The 19298-nt window shown below is 43.0% G+C and overlaps 1 protein-coding gene across 1 annotated transcript in view; it reads right to left on the bottom strand.

Moving 5' to 3' along the window:
- The window catches only part of KCNB2 (potassium voltage-gated channel subfamily B member 2), a 288523-nt gene that overhangs the window by 260934 nt on the left and 8291 nt on the right, over positions 1–19298 (bottom strand). The window contains exon 2 of the mRNA XM_006131524.5: positions 12720–13404. Coding sequence (XP_006131586.3) covers positions 12720–13298 — 579 coding nt within the window. The 5' untranslated portion in view covers positions 13299–13404. The remainder of the gene's footprint in view (positions 1–12719; positions 13405–19298) is intronic.

The following is a 19298-nucleotide window of genomic DNA, read 5'->3' on the forward strand; positions in this document are numbered from 1 at the left end:
TAAGAGTGCAGGGATAACATATGAACACAACCCTGAGGAACTTACACATCAACAGTTCTATTGACTTTGTGAGAAGTGACTGTACTTGTGTGTATGTATTTGTATTCCACCTAACATAATGAAGACTTATTTGCTATCAAACTTATTGAACAGGTTGGTATGGAGTATCTATGTTGCAAAAACAGAGACAAATCTGTGTATACTTAAATGGAACCAAGGGGCATTTCTTTAATGCAAACATTAAATTATGATCATGGCCAAATTCATTCCTATTATAAATCCCTTAAAAATTAATAATTGTAACAGATGGATTGTGCACCACATCTTTTCAATAAATCCATGATGGATGTTACATTACAAAAATCCCTGTATTTAAAGACTAGTAAGCTTGTGTATGTGCGACTTTCTAAATTAATAGCTTAATCCTGCAATGTATACAACTCTCTGAGCCTGGTTCAATAGAACTTTTAAGCATGAATATGTGATTTACCAATAGGAGTCAATGGGAATGCTGATGTGTAAATATGATTTGGTGTTTGCAGGATAGGGACTGTGATGGGTGGAGGTGTTGTAACGGTCCAAGTCCCCCTTTTCAGGGCTCCCGCGTTGCTTCCCTCATCTGTCTATCTTTCCGCCCCCATACTGCAAGGGTGCCTGCAATGGTCAAATGTCTGCAATGTCATTGCTCTGCTTCCTAGTGTGGCTAGATTCCTAGTCCGCTTGCCCTTTGGGCATGTCCCCCTTGTTTGCCACGACCATTCCCCCTTCTCTGGTATTGAGTACGCAGGGCACAGGGAGACCCGGGACTGCCCTCTCCTCTAGGTCCTAGCCCAGGGCCCTTAAGTGCAGGGGTCCAATTCCTCTGCACGACAAGTGGGTTGGTTTCCCCAAAATGCGCCAGCCCACGGGTGCCAATAACACCCTGCTCTGGGCTGCTTCCTACCCTCCAACTTGTCCCTCTCTGATACTTCCCCCGTCTGTGGTCCTGCCGGGGGTGGAGTGTCTCCTCGCTCCTCCGGCTGCGTGGAGCCCTCGTCCAGCACCACACAGTTTTCGCTGGCCTTGGTGTTAAGCGGCCCTTGTTCTCCGCCGCTTCTACTCCATGCCGGCTTAGGGAACATCTCCCCCTCCTTCCGCGGTGGGTGGCCCTTTTGAAAGTGCCTGCCGCCGTTGGGGAAGTCCTGACGTTCTATGTCAGGAGTGTCCTGACACTCCCCTGTGCCCCACCCCCTCTTTATTCTCAGGCCGGCCGTGTGCTGGAGGCTCAGTCCCAGCTGTGCCTCCGCCATGGCTCGCCACTGTCGGGCTCTGCTGGCCCCCTGGAGCATGGGAGGGGTGAGCCTGAGTGCCTGAGTGCGGGTCTCCCCGGACCTGTCACAGGGACCTTAGAAATAAGTGACATATAAAGAGAAATGTTTAAAATTGTGCTACATTAGAATTTCTTTTCTTGCCATTTTCAATAAAATGAGACATCAAAAGAAATTCTGTTCTAAACTTCTATTTCAAAGGCATAGCCTCACTTTCAGATATCTACATTCCAGACCACTTGTCACCTTGTGGGATCAAGCCCTATGAACCTGCCAGCATTTTTCATGCATCCAAATTCACACTGAATTTCACTGGAGTTTGGGACTTTCAATGAATGCAGGACTTTTCTTTTCCTTTGAAATATTCCATGCTTTGCTCTTGTGCATTAAATGAAGGTAGGGCCTGATCTAAAATCCACGGAACTCCATCATAGTTTTTTCATTGACTTCAGTAGGCTATGGATCAAATACTAAGTGCTTAGTAATCATGCAGAGTTTATGTGCAGTAAGCTCAGACATGTGGAAATGTTTATAACTTGAGGCACATCTACACAGCAGGCTAAAGCTGAAATAAGCTTTAAACAACTTGAGCTACGTTAATTGCGTAGCTTAAGTTGAAATAACTTAATTCGGCTTTTGGTGCTGTCTACACAGCAAGAAGTCCGAGAAAGAGCACTCTTCCTCCAACTTCCCTTACTCCTCATAAAATGAAGGTTACAGGAGTCGGAGTAAGAAGTCCTCCAGCTAGAAATTATTTTAACATTATGTCAAAATAACTGCTTGTAGTGTAGTCACGGTCTATGTTATTGTGGAATATCATCAGTTATTCCAAAATAACACTGCTGAGTAGACATACCCTTGTAGCTTACACTTTCAGGTTATTCTGGAATTTATATCTGAAAAAATGTAAAGTAAAAGCAAGTTAGTTTTCTTGTAAGTGATGCCACTGTATGTAATTGCTGCCAGGACTTTGCACACTTGTGTGAAAATGTTAGAAAGAGAATATGAGAACAAAACAAGCCTATGAAAAGTACCGGATGCTCACCTACTTCTGTTCTCTTCAGTACACAGTTATCATCTGCTAACTAACTACAGACATCTTTTAAATTTAATCATGGTAACCCAGGAATCATTGCACTCAAGCAAAATCATACATTTCACAGGAATAGAGCAGATTGATCAGCCTAAAAATTAAAGAAATATAATGCAGGGTTTACAGTGCTCTGGAATGAAGATATCTGAAAATGCGTTTCAAACATAAGTTTAGAACAAAACTTTTTTTGATGTCTCATTCTATTGTGATGTAAATATCTTAATAGATTTAGAAAACTTCGGTAAGTTGTAAATCATTCAGATTTGGGATTGTCCCATAAATTCTCTAAAAATATCACTTGGCATGGTATTACAATAAGCAAAGTTGAATTGAGCACTGTATAATGCAAGGAATGTCACCACCCCTTTCATCCAGGGGACATCCTGCAATGACCAACGTCATCCGGAACTGTATTACTTTTATTTGGCTGCCCTTGGGATCGTTCTGGCATGTGCTATACCTAGGTTATTTTAAGCTGTATCCAACCCTTATGGTTGCATCAGAAGGGACTCAATGACAGATGAGTGAAAACACTAAAGCTTAGGTGACAATGTCCTCCAGTGAAATTCACAACCACCTTGGGGAAAACCTGACTTTTAAGAGCCATTCTATGATTAACTTTGCAGCTATTGGTCAGTTAGTTAACTTACTTATTAGAGGGCAGGACAGAAAATCTGTTAGGTAAATGAAGCAAGTTTTAGTATTAGCCAAGTGGAGGAGGAGGTTTCAGTGTGAATCTAGTGGCGTGTAAAATGTCATTTTTGACATGTACAATTCATTAAACATTTCCTAGAATATAGATGGGCCTGAGCCACAAAGTTTGGAATCAGATCTACCCAAACAGAACAATGAAGCAAGAGCCACTCCCAGCCCAAACTCCCTCCAAATTCCAGCCCAAACTCCCTCCAACCTTTCAGTGTCCATATCTAAACTTGGAATAAAAAATACCTTTTCATAAATGACTGGCAATAATAAGTAGCTGAAATTTGATAAGAAAACAGGATTTAGAGCAGTATAAGGGTATGTCTACACTACAAAGTTAATTCAAACTAACAGCCATTAGTTCGAATTAACTTTGCTAGGCGCTACACAGGCAAACCGCTAGTTCGAACTTAATTCGAACTAGCGGAGCGCTTAATTCGAACTAGGTAAACCTCATTCTACGAGGACTAACACCTAGTTCGAATTAAGTAGTTCGAATTAAGGGCTGTGTAGCCACTTAATTCGAACTAGTGGGGGGCTAGCCCTCCCCAGCTTTCGTTGGTGGCCACTCTGGGCACCACCAGGGAAACTCTTGTGCCCCCCTCCCGGCCCTGGAGTCCTTAAAGGGGCACGGTCTGGCTACGGTGCCCGTGCCAGGTGCAAGCCTGCCCGCACCCAGCCAGCAGACCCTGCACCTGGCACGGCACGAGCCAGCCACCCGCTGCCACCCAGCCCTCCACCTCTTCCCAGGACCAGGCTGGCGGCTCCCAGGAGCCTTCCCGGAGCCGCAAGAGGCGGGCGCCCGCCTGGTCTAGTGTGGACATTGTGGACCTCATCCATGACCTCTACACTAGGCAAAGGAAAGTGGCCATCTAGGGCAGGATAGCTGCCAGCCTGGCCACCCAGGAGCAGGTTTGCATGAAAATCAAGGTGACCCAGTTAGACCCCCGACCCTGAGCCCTGAGCTTAGAACATAAAAACATAAAAACCAAGGGTCCATCTAGCCCAGTAGCGTGTCTGCCGACAGTGGCCAACACCAGAGGGGGTGGATCGAAGACAATGACCAAGCCATTTGTCTCAGGCCATCCATCTCCAGCCTTCCACAAACAGAGGCCAGGGACACCATTCCTACCCCCTGGCTAATACCACTCCATGGACCCAACCTCCATGAATTTATCTAACTTCTTTTTAAACTCTGTTATAGGTCTAGCCTTCACAGCCTCCTGCAGCAAAGAGTTCCACAGGTTGACTATTTGCTTTGCAAAAAAGAACTTTCTGTTATTAGTTTGAAGCCTGCTACCCATTCATTTCATTTGGTGTCCTCTAGTCCTTCTATTATGGGAACTAATGAAGAACTTTTCTTTATGCACCCTCTCCACACCACTCATGCTTTTATAGACCTCTATCAATTCCCCCCTCAGTCTCCTCTTTTCTAAGCTGAAAAGTCCCTGTCTCTTTAGCCTCTCTTCATATGGGACCTGTTTCAAACCCCTGATCATTTTAGTTGCCCTCCCCTCTCCCACCGTCTGTATTCCCCTCTCCCACCTCCTTTTCCCAGTCTCCCCGAATTTTGTTCAATAAAGAGAGTTTCTATTTTTGAACACACATGTCCTTTATTTTGTACATCAGGAAGGGGGGCTATGGAGGGGTAGGAATAAGAGATCCTTCGAAGTAGGAATAAGAGATCCTCCGGAATAGGGCTTAATTCCGGAGGATCGGGCCAGTCTAGACGCTTTTTTTCCGGCTTTTCCCCAAGCCGGAAAAAAAGCAGCGGACATGTTTATTTAAATCCGTGGGGGATATTTAAATCCCCCGCGGATTTCCCTATTCCCACTTTCAAAATTAGCATGCCCCTTCCGAAAAAGGGGCCAGTGTAGACGTAGCCTAGCTGTTAAGGTCTACATGTGAACTATTTATAATGCCTAGTGTGATTCTTGTCTTTGCTATACAATTTTTATAACTGAAGGATCATTTGTCAATAATATGAAGATTTTATGCTTTAAACTTATACTTACTTCTTGAACTTCCTTTACTTCTTAAATTATCTAAAGATATCACATCTAGCATTATGTCACTTGTGCACAGTCTGCATTCTACCAAGATGGAAAATGCACCATGCACTTTAACTTTAGGAATAGATTCTGAATTGAGGACAAGGATGATATAAATAAGTAAATCTCCTAGGGTGTCAGAAAAATTGCACTTATTTGTACCAGTTGACAGTCTGGCTTGTGATTTTCACATGTATGGACCACAATCGCCAGAATTATCAAGGCATATGAGGAACAGATTGGGGTCTCCACTCAGAGGCAGCTCTTACTGGTATGCTGTTTTACTTCCAAAGGCATTTTAAAACTATGGTGCAAGTCTCACATGCCTATGCTCAAATATTTTGGAGAGTTGAGTGCTTCCAGAGCTCTGTACTAGGCATCAGAAATTCACACATTCCCGTCAAACAGAAGACTCCAGCCATGTGTCAGGACAAATGTCATTTTTTTCTCCTGGAAGAAGCAACACACAGGAACCTCTTTAGTTGCACAGTCATTTGGGAACTTTCTGTCCTCCCATGCTGTCACCTGTCTTACACACAAATCAGACAATCAAATGCAAAAGCCAACATGGAGGGGCATCATAGGGAGTTTTTATGCTCTGAACCCCAAATTTGCAAATGGAGTACATTCATCCATAAACACTGTGTAGTTTTGTTGTGGGTGAGCTAATAAACAAGGATTGGAATATCAGAATTACTAAAAATTAACTGTGGATACCCAACAGGTTACTTTCAAAGGGTATTACATTTTGTTATTCTAATATCAGCAGTTAGCACGTTCTGTTTCAAAAGAATGTACAGTACCATAGACGGTATCATATAACCTGAAGGAACTCTTATGAAAGGGAAGATATTAAAAATCTTCTAAAGCAGGACAGATCAAAGAGTAGCCAGCCCCATTTTTTCTTGATATTTATGCTGATCAAAAAATGCTGAATCATTAGTTACATAATACTTCATGGGCAAACGTTGGAAGGTAAATTATCTTTTAATGACCAACTCAATAGTCCACACATACAAGCTTTTAAAACAAAATCAATTAACTACTACCAATCCATTGTGTTTCTTGATATAATATATATTGGCATAGCAATAAACTTGCTTAGATTTCAAGACTTTAAAATATTTTAGTTATTAAATTTTAACGACAAGGATAAAATATAATCTCTTTGTTTTATAGTCTAACTGGCTGCCATTAAAGATTTCCACAGAAAATGAGATTTGCTTATAAGTTGAGAAGGAAAAGGTCCTGATTGAAATAAAGAATGAATGGGTGGTAAAATGCCTATAATCTATGAGAATCCATCCTAACTGCTTTGTCATAGCTTTGTTTTTGGAAGTATCGTATCTTAAAGGCTGTGGGACTGGGAACGAGGACAAAAACATTACATTAACAGTGCGTCCACATAAAGGCACTGAGGCCAATTCAGTAGCCACATCATGACAGAATTCCTAATGAACTCAGTGAGAATTGGAGGTCAACAGTAAGTCCATCTGTGGACAAACAATGAAATTAGACCAACGGTTATTGAAACCCCCATTTTCAACACAAGCTGGCTGGCGCTGAGGTTACCAAACTTGTGAAAGTTCAGGAATAAATGTAAGCACAGAAGAAGAGTCTTTCCTTTTAAGAAGGAGGGAGAACCGAATTTCCTTTTCTCCTGCAGCGTAGGTCTGCATTTAGAAAAGAGAGCAAACAGGAATAACAGAGTCCTTAAGGACTGGGGGACAAAAATGCCTTAATATAGGCTACTATAGATACTATATTAGTGTTATTGGTGTAACCAGGCTGTTCTAGAGCACTATACATCCAAGGCCTAAAATAAAGACAAAAGAAGAAAAGACATTTTGTCTGGGCTGCACAGCTCAAGATGTAAATGTAAAGAAATGTATCTTCTTCCATTCTCCTGATAGCTTTTACATTTCTAATAGAAACATCCATTTTCATAATAACCCCCTTTACACAATCAGCCTAAGCAACATATATCATTCATTCCTCACCTCGGCACTCTGAAAATCAAAAGTGCAGCACTAATATGGCTTGGCCACTGAGTGAAAACCTTGCTTAGCAACCAAGGGGTTAATTTATGACTTCCAAAGAAATTTCCATAAATCTTTTATTGCTTCAATTTTTAGTCCACAGATATGGAAAATTAATGGGCATGATTTTCCCATAATTCCAGAATAAAAGCCCACTGAACTCAGTGTAAAGACTCCCTTTAATTTCAATAGGCATTAGATCAGACCCAGGGGGATTTTATTATGTTTGATAACTGGCAAAAAAAAAAAGAACCCCAAAAACCAAACTAAGTCCTTTGTGTTTGTCCCCCACTCTGTCAGAAATCGATTCAATAACAATCTGTTCATGTCAGCTGCTAAGGTGCAATGAAGTATCGCACTGATAATACAGATATTTATAGATTGAATGAATAATATACTTTTTCGTATTTCTTTGAAAGATAGATGGGTAACAATATGTTTTAGGTTTATGCTGAAGATGTTTTCATATGTTGTTCTTGACATTCTATTCTAAAACCTCCTTCATTTTTCTTACAAAGTACAGGCAGTCCCCAGGTTACGTACAAGATAGGGACTATAGGTTTGTTCTTAAGTTGAATTTGTATGTAAGTCGGAACTGGCTCCAGATTCAGCTGCTGCCACTGAAACTGACCAGGGGCTGACTACAGGAAGAGGGAGGCAGAGTTGCTCTGCCCCCCAGCTTCCTGGAATCAGCCTGATCAGTTTCAACAGCTGCTGAATCTGGAGCCTGGGACAGAACAGCTAGGGCGCTGCCTGGTAGGTTCCCACAGGACCAACCCGGCAGCACCCCAGCTGCTCTACCCGAGGCGTCCCGCAACAAAAGCCTGGTCTGCTGGGGGGGGGGGGGCGCACTATCTGCGCCCCCTCCCCCCCCAGCAGACCAGGGAGACCCGAGCAAAGCCGCACAGGCGGAGGGACCCCGCCGCCCGTGTGGCTTTGCTCCTGTCTCCCTGGTCTGCTGGGGGGATCCAGCAAAGCCGCTGGACCTCCCCAGCAGACCAGGGACACCCGAGCAAAGCAGCGGCTGAATCGGGGACCCCTGGGGCAGAGCAGGTGGGGTCCTGCCAGGTTGGTCCCGCAGCGCCGTCCTTTGGTGCTTCAGGACCAACCCGGCAGCACTCCAGCTGCTCTGCCCCAGGCGTTCCCAAGTGCAGCTGGGGTGCTGCCGGGTTGGTCCCGCAGCCCCGAGGGGCAGCGCTACGAGACCAACCCGGCAGCACCCCAGCTGCTCTGCTCCCGGCTTCCCCAATTCAGCTGCTGGTCAGTTTCAGCAGCAGCTGAATGGGGGAAGCCTGTCCGGCTGCCCCAGCACTTCCGGGTTCCTGATGGTGCCGGACCATCAGGAGTCCTGGAGCATTGGATGCCGGACTAATGGAGTTTTACTGTATTTGCATATACGTGCAACCTCACTTAAGTTGCGGCCCTCCACACATGCTGTGGGTATCATTGTGGCCCCCGGGGCTTCCAAAGTTGAGTAGCCCTGATCTAGACTATCTCTAACAGGTGTTTGTCTAAACTGCTTTTTAAAATCTCCAATAACGGAGATTCAACAATTATCCACAAATTTTGTAAGTGTCCTTTCTATGCCATTATCTAAATCACATGCCTAGTCTCCTCTAGTCGGGGGCGGAGGGAGAGAGTTGGAGCCTTAAATACATAAGTAGATAGCGATGCAACATGTTGTAGTGATAATGGGTTAGCAAAGACAAGTTTTTCTTTCTTTTACAAACTTTATCCAACACAGCTTCTTGCCCTTTGTTTCAAGATAATCTATAATATGATGTGTATACATATAATTTTAAAATAGGGATGGGAATGGCAAACTTTGACTGCTGGTAGCTGTGAGTAACTGTACCTGGGGATGTTTAGGTAAACACAGCGTTTGGCAGACAACCAGCGGCTAACCCTGACAAACCACGTCTGGCCCCTGGGCCAGTTATTGTCCTCTCCTGTTTTAAAACAAAGTGCTGAAATTTGAATGTTTTACCTTAGATGAGGATCATACATCCTAATATGCTATCCAATCAACAGCATATTGTATTAAAGCACAGAATGTATACCAGTTTCAGTATATCTTGATTCATATGAGACTATCTCTTTATTTGCTAATATTGCATTGATACATAGATTTCAAGGCCAGCAGTGTTCATTTTGATCATCTTGTTTGACATCCTGTAAAACACAGGTTGGACAACTCAAAAATCATTCCTAGAGCAGATTTTTTAGAAAAATATCCAATCATAGAAAAGAAACACAGAATCAGAGCAATGTAGCACTGCAAGGTACTTCAATAAATAATGTAATCGAGTCTCCTGACCTTAGGACAAAATATTATTTAGGCCAGGTATCTGTATAACCTGTTCTTAAAAACCTCCCATGATGAACATTCCCCAATCCTCTAGACAATCTTGATTTCAAAATAGTCAGCAACGGAGAATACACCTCTCAATCCTGGCTAAACTGTTTCAGTGTTTAATTACCTTCACTGTTAAAAAGGTATGGCTTATTTCCAGTCTAAATTTGTCTAGCTTCAGTTTCTAGCCATTGTATCATGTGTACCTTTCTCTGTTAGACTGAGGAGTCTATGATCAAATATCATATATGTTGCTTCTTGCAGAATCTAACCAAGCCACCCATTAACCTTCTTTTTCTTAAAACTTAAGTTAAATAAATGGAACTTCTTGAGTCTCTTATTATAAACCATCATTCTTGTGGCTCTTCTCTGAACTTTCTCCATTAAGCTAGCCCACTGGGACAATTTCTTCTCCCATTTACATTATTCAATCACAGTGCCCATGAGGTTGAACAGGAATAACTGATCAAATTTTGGCATATTTGAATATAGTGTATTTACTAGCCAAGGACAGTTGAAGGGAAACTTCAACTGTATACTATGCTTTAGTTCAAGCTACTCATTAAGAAGCACACAAAAGGGGCAATAAGTCATATAGAAGACTATTTAAATTAGTCAAATAGGCTTCACATGGCAGCATGCAGGCAAGCACATTATGCATTCTATTGCAGCAACACAGAATAAAATTATATACTCTGTGAGTAATGTTTCAACCAGATGAGGGGGAAATCAAGAGTTGCAAAAATGAATAAAAATATGAGCCCTAGTAAGTAAAAGTAATAAATAGTCACCTTGGTTTTTTCAAACTTGCCTGAACTAGGCACCACTTTTTTCCTAAATCAAATATATTTCTAGGCTCTTCAAAATAAGCCAAACCAGTGGTAAAGTACAGTGTCAATAAACACTTTATTGGGGTTTTCAGCAGTGCTCAGCATTTGCCTAATGCTGTTCCCACTCAAGTCAATGGGTGTTTTACTATTGAATTCAATGAGAGCAAAGTTAAATTAACGCAGAGTACCGATGAAAATCCCGCCCTCTCTAAGTACACACAATTAACCACCAAGCAAAGGAATGATCAAGAGCAAAACCAAACAGAACATGTTCTAATAGACTCAAGAAAGGACCTGGGTTTTCACTTTACCCTATCTGCTCAGCATTATTGTCTTGCTTTCTAGTTTACAGTATATTTTGGTGGTAGCATGACTCATGGGTATTAAGTGCTATGGGCCATAGCCTCCTCTCTGACAAGAGAAAACACAGAGGAGTATCTACAAGAAAACATCCCTGCCTTTTCCTCTCTCAAACCTGCTTCGCTGTTGGAAAGCACAAGGTAGCAGTATAAAATTGCACTGGCAGTAGGCCTGTCCGATAAACTTTAAGTAGGCCAATGATCTGAGTTCAAACCTAGCAGGCCTCTGTTGTCATGTCCAGAGCTGGTGTGGTTCTATGGGACTTTGTCTCTCTCGCTCCCGAGCCACTGGCAGCAATTCTTGGTCTTTTGCTATACTGCCATTGTCTAGCCCATCTACTAGAGCACTCATATGTCTGGTGATCGGGGGTGCTCATGGTTACTTAACTTAGTTGGCAGAACATGAGCCTGTTAAGCTCAGGGTCATGGGTTCAAACCTGCTTAACAGTGCAGCAAACCATATACAGCACTGAGGGAACTGGTTGCTTATTCCAGTGCTGCCTGCACAGAAGCTGTATCAAAGAAGTACAGCAGCAAGGAGATTGAGGAGCACTATTCTGTGCACTTAGATCATAGAGTGTAGCATAGCTTCCAGACATATCTGCTTCCCTCTGCTCCTCCTAATGGAGAGGAACATATGGCCCAGAGAATTCTACTCTCAGAAAGAGAAAAACCATTTGCATGTAATTTCTAAAACATTCTTTAGAACACCCTTGCTTTTCACTATCGGCTCTGTATTCTAGTCCTGCTGTGAGGGCAGGGGACTGGCCTTGATGACCTCTCAAGTTCCCTTCCAGTTCTAGTATTCTATGATTCTGTGACTCCATGAAATGTGCATACCCCCATGCATGATTCTTTAAGGAAAAGTTTGCATGGTCTCAATCCAATTGTACAGTCCATGGTGGAAAATTGTCAAAAGAAAAATATGCTTTTTAAAATGTCTAACTATTAAGAAATAATTATTAATCAATTAATGAAAATGTCATCACCCTTTAAATTATGTAAAAGTTTATATTTTAAAGTTATTGATAAAGGACTAAAACACTAGTAGCCCACAATAGATAGGGTAAAGCATAGACAGAATAAGCAATACACGTGTACAAAACCTTAGTGTATAAAGTGCTATTAATTTAGGGCCAGATTTTGATGGTCTTGCTCAAATGGAGTAGTACCGCATGCCATGGATAGTTCCCCTGAAGTCAATGGGACGCCTCGAGTGCTTTTCATTGTAACAGTGCCAAAATCTGGCCCTTTCAGTCCAAACCTGCCTTCTTAACACAGGTAAGCTTCCCCTTGATATCAGCAGGGCATTTGCCTGAAGATGGCAGGATTGGGACATAGTCTAATGAAACAATCTGATTCCTTATTTCTGCATATTCTATATATTCATATAGAACTCACTCTGGGTTTTAAAGTTTCATTTTTTTAAAATCAGAGATAATATCCCTGTGACAGATACAACACAACTGGTAGCTGCTGGTACCACTCTCCCAACAATTAAGCTGATGCCACTTATTAGATGTCCTTAATAAATGAATTGAGAGACAGCCATTTTAAATCTATACAATGCCTCTAATAGAAACAATACAAACACTTTGAAGTTGAAGAAAACATTTCTTCATAATAAGATAAAATCATTTTATAGGCAAGGAAGCTACCTGTGTTTCATGTTATATTTATGGGGAAAGATTAGATGTACATACAGAATACCATCACATGTATATTTGTGTTTATACACAACTCTGAATTATATTTATAGTGCTTCAGCCTGATTCAAAGCCAAAGTGAAGTCAACGGGAGATTTTCCATTAATTTCAATGGGCTTTGGAGTAGATATTTAATCAGGTGTGTTCACATAATTACATATACTCTTGTTTTTTTCTATATTAAACATTTTAGTGAAAGTTATTCATACATTTCAGATACACGTGTCATGTACTTTTATTTTTCTAGTGCTTTGTTGTTAAGCGTGTCGTTTACCCTACCTTTGCAGCCACTGATGAGTTGGGTTTCTCTAGCAAGTCCCAGAGTTTCTTCCTTTTATCTGGGCAGCAAGTATTATCAAACTCTTCCCCTTCTCTTTCACGCATTGTCTCTGCCTCTCTCCTCAGTTCCTCATTCATTTGTTCTTTCTTCTGATGATATCTCGCCTGGCAGCAAGATTCTAAATATATCTCATCAATTCCCCAGAAATCAAGCTCCTGGCCAAAAGAGAGAGCACACATTTCTTCCATCATGTGTAGCTTCCCTGTCCTGTAGAAATTCAAAATGGAAGTAAAAGCCCCTGGATGTCGATCAAAGAAATATTCATTCTCATTCAGGTTATAGTCATCACACACTTCCAGCAGAGATTCGTGGGTATTGCAGTCTCTCAGCTTTCCTAATCGAGTCCTCGGGAGTCTGTCCAAAGTCCTCCATAGAACTTCATGATTGAGCCCCCCTACATTTATTTTAACTCTCCTTGAGCAGGCTTTACTCCTAATGATTTCCACTGGCTCAGGTGGGAGGGAAAGCGTAGACCTTGAAGACTTCCTGTTCATCCCTGGTGGAGCCTTCTCTGCCATTTTGAAATGGATGCAGCTGTGAAGCCAAAGTCTTTACAAGAATGAGCTTGGAGAATACAAATTTTCAGATAGGATCCTCTTTAGACGGGTCTCCCCATTCCTGGGGCTAAAAGAGAAAAATAAATAGAACCTTGCAACATAATTCATATTCACACAGCTTTTTTGCTTACATGACTATATACCTCCCTTTCTCCATTCTCATATACATATAAGAATATAAGTACAAGTGCAGTAATGCTGCTCATTAAGAAGAGAAGCCTTTTTTGTGCTGGGGGTTGTCAGAAAAACGCTTCCATTTCAATAGTTGGGATTGCTCAATGTATTATCAGAGCTAGTCATATAAATGTCAATGAAACAATTTTTGTGAGCATAAGCCAATTCATCTTCAATCAAAACAATTTGCCAAGATGATTCTGATGGAAGGTTTCCTGCTAGCACTCCCACCGAGCAGCTAGGGAGTCCTGACTTCAAGAGTCCACAGTTCTGGGATACTCTGCCAGACAGCTCTGGGTTCTGTGGCTCCATTCCTTTTTACAGAGCTTTTTGAAATGTTGGGGTTTTGCTCTGAAGTTGGAACCAACCCAGAATTTCAAAATATCAAAATCCTCCATGAAACGGAAATACCTTTCGCTGCGCAGCTTGAAGTATCATGTTATCTATTTCATTGTTATTGCCTTTGGGCAAGGTGTGCAGTCCCCACTGCCCTGGGTTGCCACCAGGGAGAAGCCAGTGGCTACTCCCTCCCACCCTCTGCCCTGAGCCCCCTTTCTCTCCCATAAGTTCCTCCTCCTCTCAACCCTGTGCCCTGATTCCTGCACCTCCCACACTCTGCCCTGAGCTCCTTCTCTCCCCTAACCCTCACTCTCTCACACTCTACATTTCCAGCCCCCTGCCCTGTGCCGCTTCTCAACTTCTCAGCCTGACTCCTGCATCTGCCATGCCCCCTGGCCTCCTGCCCTGAACCCCCACATCTCCAAGGCCCTGCCCTGACTCCTGCACCCCCCACACTGCCAGTCCTCTGCCCTGAAGGACCTGGGCAAAGTCGGGCAAGTTTTCTCTTGTTTGTATATGTGTATGCATGTGTAGAAAGAATAAAAATGTAATCTTGTGTGTCTAAGTGTAGAACTTACTGTCAAAAACAAATATCTTATTAGTAGCTGAAAACATTTCAGTCAGAAGGACTCTGCCATTTCACATATTATATTCTACACTACACAATGGAACTCCCTCTGGATCTCCCAGAGCAAACACACTGAGGAGGCAGCCCAAAGCTGCTCAATGCTATTTACATGAGGGATTAAGCCTACAACATTTATCTTCATTCATGAAATAGACGCCTGATAACTTCACTTGAGGAGATAAGTGTCATATCAAATCAAAGCCCTCAGTCTGGATGTTTCCACTCCGTGCATCTCTCTTGTTTTCCCCATTAGGCCACGAGGAGTACCGGTAGTTCGGAATAGGACCCTAGTCCGAACTACCTAGTTCGAGCCCCGTGTAGCCGCGCTACACGGGGTTCGAAGCAGCGGGGATTTAAAAATGGCGGCTCCCCGCTTATGCTAATGAAGCCCGGGAAATTCAAATCCCGGGGCTTCATTAGCAAGTGCGGTATGCATACATTACCCCGCTAGTTCGAACTAGCGGGGTAGTGTAGACATACCCCCAGAGAGGCCACTCATCAGCATTCTATTGTAGTACAAGTTGAACCTCTCTGGTCCAGGACTCTCTGTTCTGCAGAGTCCAGACTTGGGGCAACAAAGTCCAGGCTCCTTGGGGCTGTGGAGTGCCTATGGCCCACAGCTGGCCATGGAGCTCCAACAGCCCCAGAGCAGCTGAGCATTGGTGGCCTCGTAACAGCTGAGCCCCAGCAGCCCCAGGGAAATGGTGTGCTGGCAGCCCAGGAGCAGCTGAGTCCCTAGGGTTGCCAGGTATCCGGTTTTGAACTGGACAGTCTAGTATTTGAGCTTTCTGTCCGGGAAACAAACCGAGAAAATACCGGACATATAAACGTCCAGTATTTTCTAATTAAGTAAGTTTCATTATTATCATGAGCAGGGCTCGACAAATCACTGAATCACTGAATCTACTCACCCGTGGCGAGTAGATTTCAGCCGGTCGCCCCGTTCACAAGTGGCGCGCGCATGCGGGTCTTGCGCATGCGGGTCTTGCGCATGCGCAGTGCAGGGCTGGCAAGTAGGTTTCGCCGCCATTTGTCAAGCCCTGATCATGAGTATCAGTACGTAGTTGCATACTGCCTGGCTGATAGACACACTAACAACTACGCAGTATAGAGGAGGGGGGTAGGGGCGGGGTGGGATGGAATCTCAGGGGCCAGACTCACTCGTGCACTCCGCTGGGACCATGGGCGGAATGGGCAGTGCTCCGGGATCTGCTTGCACCCAGGCCAGCCCCACTCCCCGCTTCCTCCCCAGCCAGCTCCGCTCCCTGCGACCTCCTCCCGGCCAGCCCTGCTCCCCTCCAGGCCGGCCTCCCCTCCCGTTCTGAGATCACGTGTGTCCGGTATTTTTTTGAAATCCATCTGGTAATCCTATGAGTCCCAGTGGCCCTGGGGCAGCAGAGGTTTGGTAACTCTGGGTAGCAGAGCCCCAGTGACTCTGGAGCAGCAGAGCTCCTGTGGCCCCAAGCAGCGGTGCCCCAGTAGTCCCAGGGCTGGCTAAGGAGCTGGGAACCTGGTGGCCCAGGGGCAGAGGAGCCTGGCAGAGTGCCAACCTCCCATTACAGAAAACTCCCTCCTTTGGACTAGTCAGGTTCCGAGAGTGCTGGACCAGGGAGGTCCAATCTATAGTACAGAAAGATAGATTTATTATAGATTTTATTGTAATACAAGCAGCTTTTGATAAAATAAAATTTCCTTCCTTACATGTAAGTGTGTAGATTCCATCAAAAAAACCAATCTACATTAAAATAATGTTAAGACTGCAGTCACTCAAAAGTTACATTGCCTGTACAACCCTCATTCTGCCCTCTTACGGTGTGGACATAAGTGAAGTTTTTTCGGAAAAACGGCCCACCTGTCCTACACCCAGGACAGTGATAACCCACAAAATACCCGTTATTTTGACACTCCCTAGTCCTAGAACTCTACCAAAAAGATGTAAAGTTTCTGGTTACAATGTCTCTCTCAGGGACACACAAATGTCATGAAGCAGTTAACACTGAGCAAACCGGTTCTCCCTCTTTGTCTTCATATTTATGCTCTTGTACTTAATCATACAAAGCAAAGGAGAGTACAACTCATACAACTCAACAAACACGGAGGGTATGTCTACACTACCCCGCTAGTTCGAACTAGTGGGGTAGTGTAGACATACCCTGAGTGTGTGTCCCTGCTTCAGTTTCTTCACCACTGCCTGATATTTTTGGGCTGGGGTCTAAGACCCTTGGGTTGTCCAAAGTCCTTGGGACCACTGGGACTCAGGAAACCAGGCAGAGCCCCCCTCACTCCATGAGGCTACTACATGTTGGGTGACCTCTCCTTCCTGGAGTGCCTCACCCACCTTGCTTTCTCCTGTCCCATACTTTCTCTCTCTCCCAGTTCTTGGGTTTTTCCTTATTTAAAGCAATCCTTGTCATCTGCCTCTCTTGTTCTACTGTACCTTCCTTCCCCTCTCCTTTCAAGAAGTTCAGCCAAAATCAGATTTCTAAGTTTCAGATAATCCTTTGTTCCCAGATATTTGCATTATGATACGGTTGTTAAAGTCCTAAGCAACTTCTATTTGTATGTATCTAGTGCTAAGTGGCTACAGGACTGGTGAGCAACAATGGACCCACATATGTATGGTTCATGATACAACAGTTTTTCCCAATAAAACATCTCAATATCAATCAGAACTAATAAGTTGTGTAGACAGAGCCTCAATTCATCACAGTCCCAATGTGGGAAAAGGAAAGATTTTCATACAATAGTCCTGAGGTTTAACTCTGAAAAGACAGAATTCTGTACTTGGCCTCCAAGTACAGGTACAGAAAGAAGAGGAGTATAATAAACTTGTAAATAATATTGCCTCAACATCCCCCTATCCTGATATACTTTTTCAGTCCAAGGAATCCTGGGATGGACTATGCGTAGTTCAAACTAACAAACTTCTACTGAGCATGTGAAAACTGAGATTCTTCAGATAACCAAAACATTTTGGGCATACTTTTACAGGGACAGCAAAAGGTAAATACCTAAATTGAAGCTGACCCTCCACCCCAACCCCATTTTAAGTTGCTTATCCAAATCATCATCAGTGAAACACTTGTATGTTTTTTTAAGCATGGGAAAATAGTATTTTCCCCCAAATTTCATTCTCTGAAGTTGCTGAACTTTTTTATCTGAAATTTAAAAAAAAATCAACCTGAGGCAAACGCATGGAATGGAAAATTCGTGTGTGTGTGTGTGTGTGTGTGTGTGTGTGTGTGAGAGAGAGAGAGAGAGAGAGAGAGAGAGATTGGGCAACCTTAACTAAAGTCAGTGCCACCAGCTCTAAACATAATACATAGACACTCACACAAAGAAAGAGAGAGAATGTGAAAACTTAAGTAATTAAACTTTGATTACAGATACTTTATACATGTATTAAATTATTAAAACATATTTCTCAGTTTTGAAAAATAAAACACTTGGCCAAAGTCTTGCAGACTAGAGTTATGACCGAATGTAACTGACATGTTACAAAGGTTTGGATCTTTTATCAACAAGCCTTTTCAGACATCTAACTCAGTTTGGTAAGTTTCTTGTTCTCTTCAGGTTGATCATGAATGATGAAGTGAACTTACCAAATGTGTAGCATTTATATGTTATTTTATTTTTTTAAGCTTCAGACTGACAAACTATGCTGGACAGAAATGAATAGTTTAGAAGCTGGAAGACGGCAAATGAGAGAGGAAATATAATTGCAAAATGTTCACAAAACCTTGTAACCATAGATACTTGAAACTTTTGGCTTATTTAAGTTTTCTGAGCACACTAATAGCACTTGTAATTACTTATTGGATTTTAACTCCAATAAAGTTTTGTAGGTCGGCCCTAGACTCAAGTGTAATTGACCCGGAGAACTTTAAATAAGCATGAGTTTTGTTTGCTTAGTTTAATTTTCCCAAGTTCAGCTATTCCATTGTAATTTTGCGTAAAATACGAGTTCCTAGCTTCTGTGCCTGGTGTGACTCTGTGATGACACTCAGCTGTAGTTTGGACACTAAAATAAACCAGCTAGGTTGCTTTTTGATTCTCTGAAATATTCAACCACTATCATAAAAGCAATTGTAAATATCACATCTTCACATCAGATACCCACTGCAACTGAAACACACTGCAAGTTATTTAATCTTCCTTTACTCTCTCTCACACACCCACACAATGCAAGTAGAGACTGTGCTACAGCAGCTCCAATTCAATCTTTGGGTTTTTAGTTTATCTGATACACTTAGTCTGGCTTCAGATGCTGTCACAAAACAGAGTCAAGCCCTGCACAGATGTATAATGATATTTTGTTGCAGGGTAACTCTGCTACTCTGTCATTCCTTATTATTAATACTTCATTGTTTATGCCTTGATAACTATCTGGCTATCTGATACTAGCAAAGTCGATTCCAATAGATTCCCACTCATCTTATAAAATACACTTCCATTTAATCTAATCCAAAGGTGGGGAACTTTTTTGGATCAAGGGTCACCAACCCACAGAAAAATCAGTTGGGGGCCGCACACAAGTGAAAAGCCAAAAAAAAAAACACCCCCAAACCCTTACTGATGTGGCCCCTGATGGAGAAAGAGACAGACACTCTCCACATTCCCCTTGCACACCAGAGTCTAGTGGGGCCCGGGCTAGTAGATTTTGTGTGCCTCAGTCCTGCAGAAGGATGCAGACTCCCCAGTGCTGGGGAGGAGCCCTGAACCTTGAGGGCTACATCCAGGTAAGCCGGGGGCCACATCTAGCCCCCAGGCCTGAGTTTCCCCACCCTGATCTAATCTAACACAAGTATGTTAGCATGTCT

The sequence above is a fragment of the Pelodiscus sinensis genome, chromosome 2 (genome assembly GCF_052426305.1).
Source record: "Pelodiscus sinensis isolate ZL-2025 chromosome 2, ASM5242630v1, whole genome shotgun sequence".
Lineage (NCBI taxonomy): Eukaryota > Metazoa > Chordata > Testudines > Trionychidae > Pelodiscus > Pelodiscus sinensis.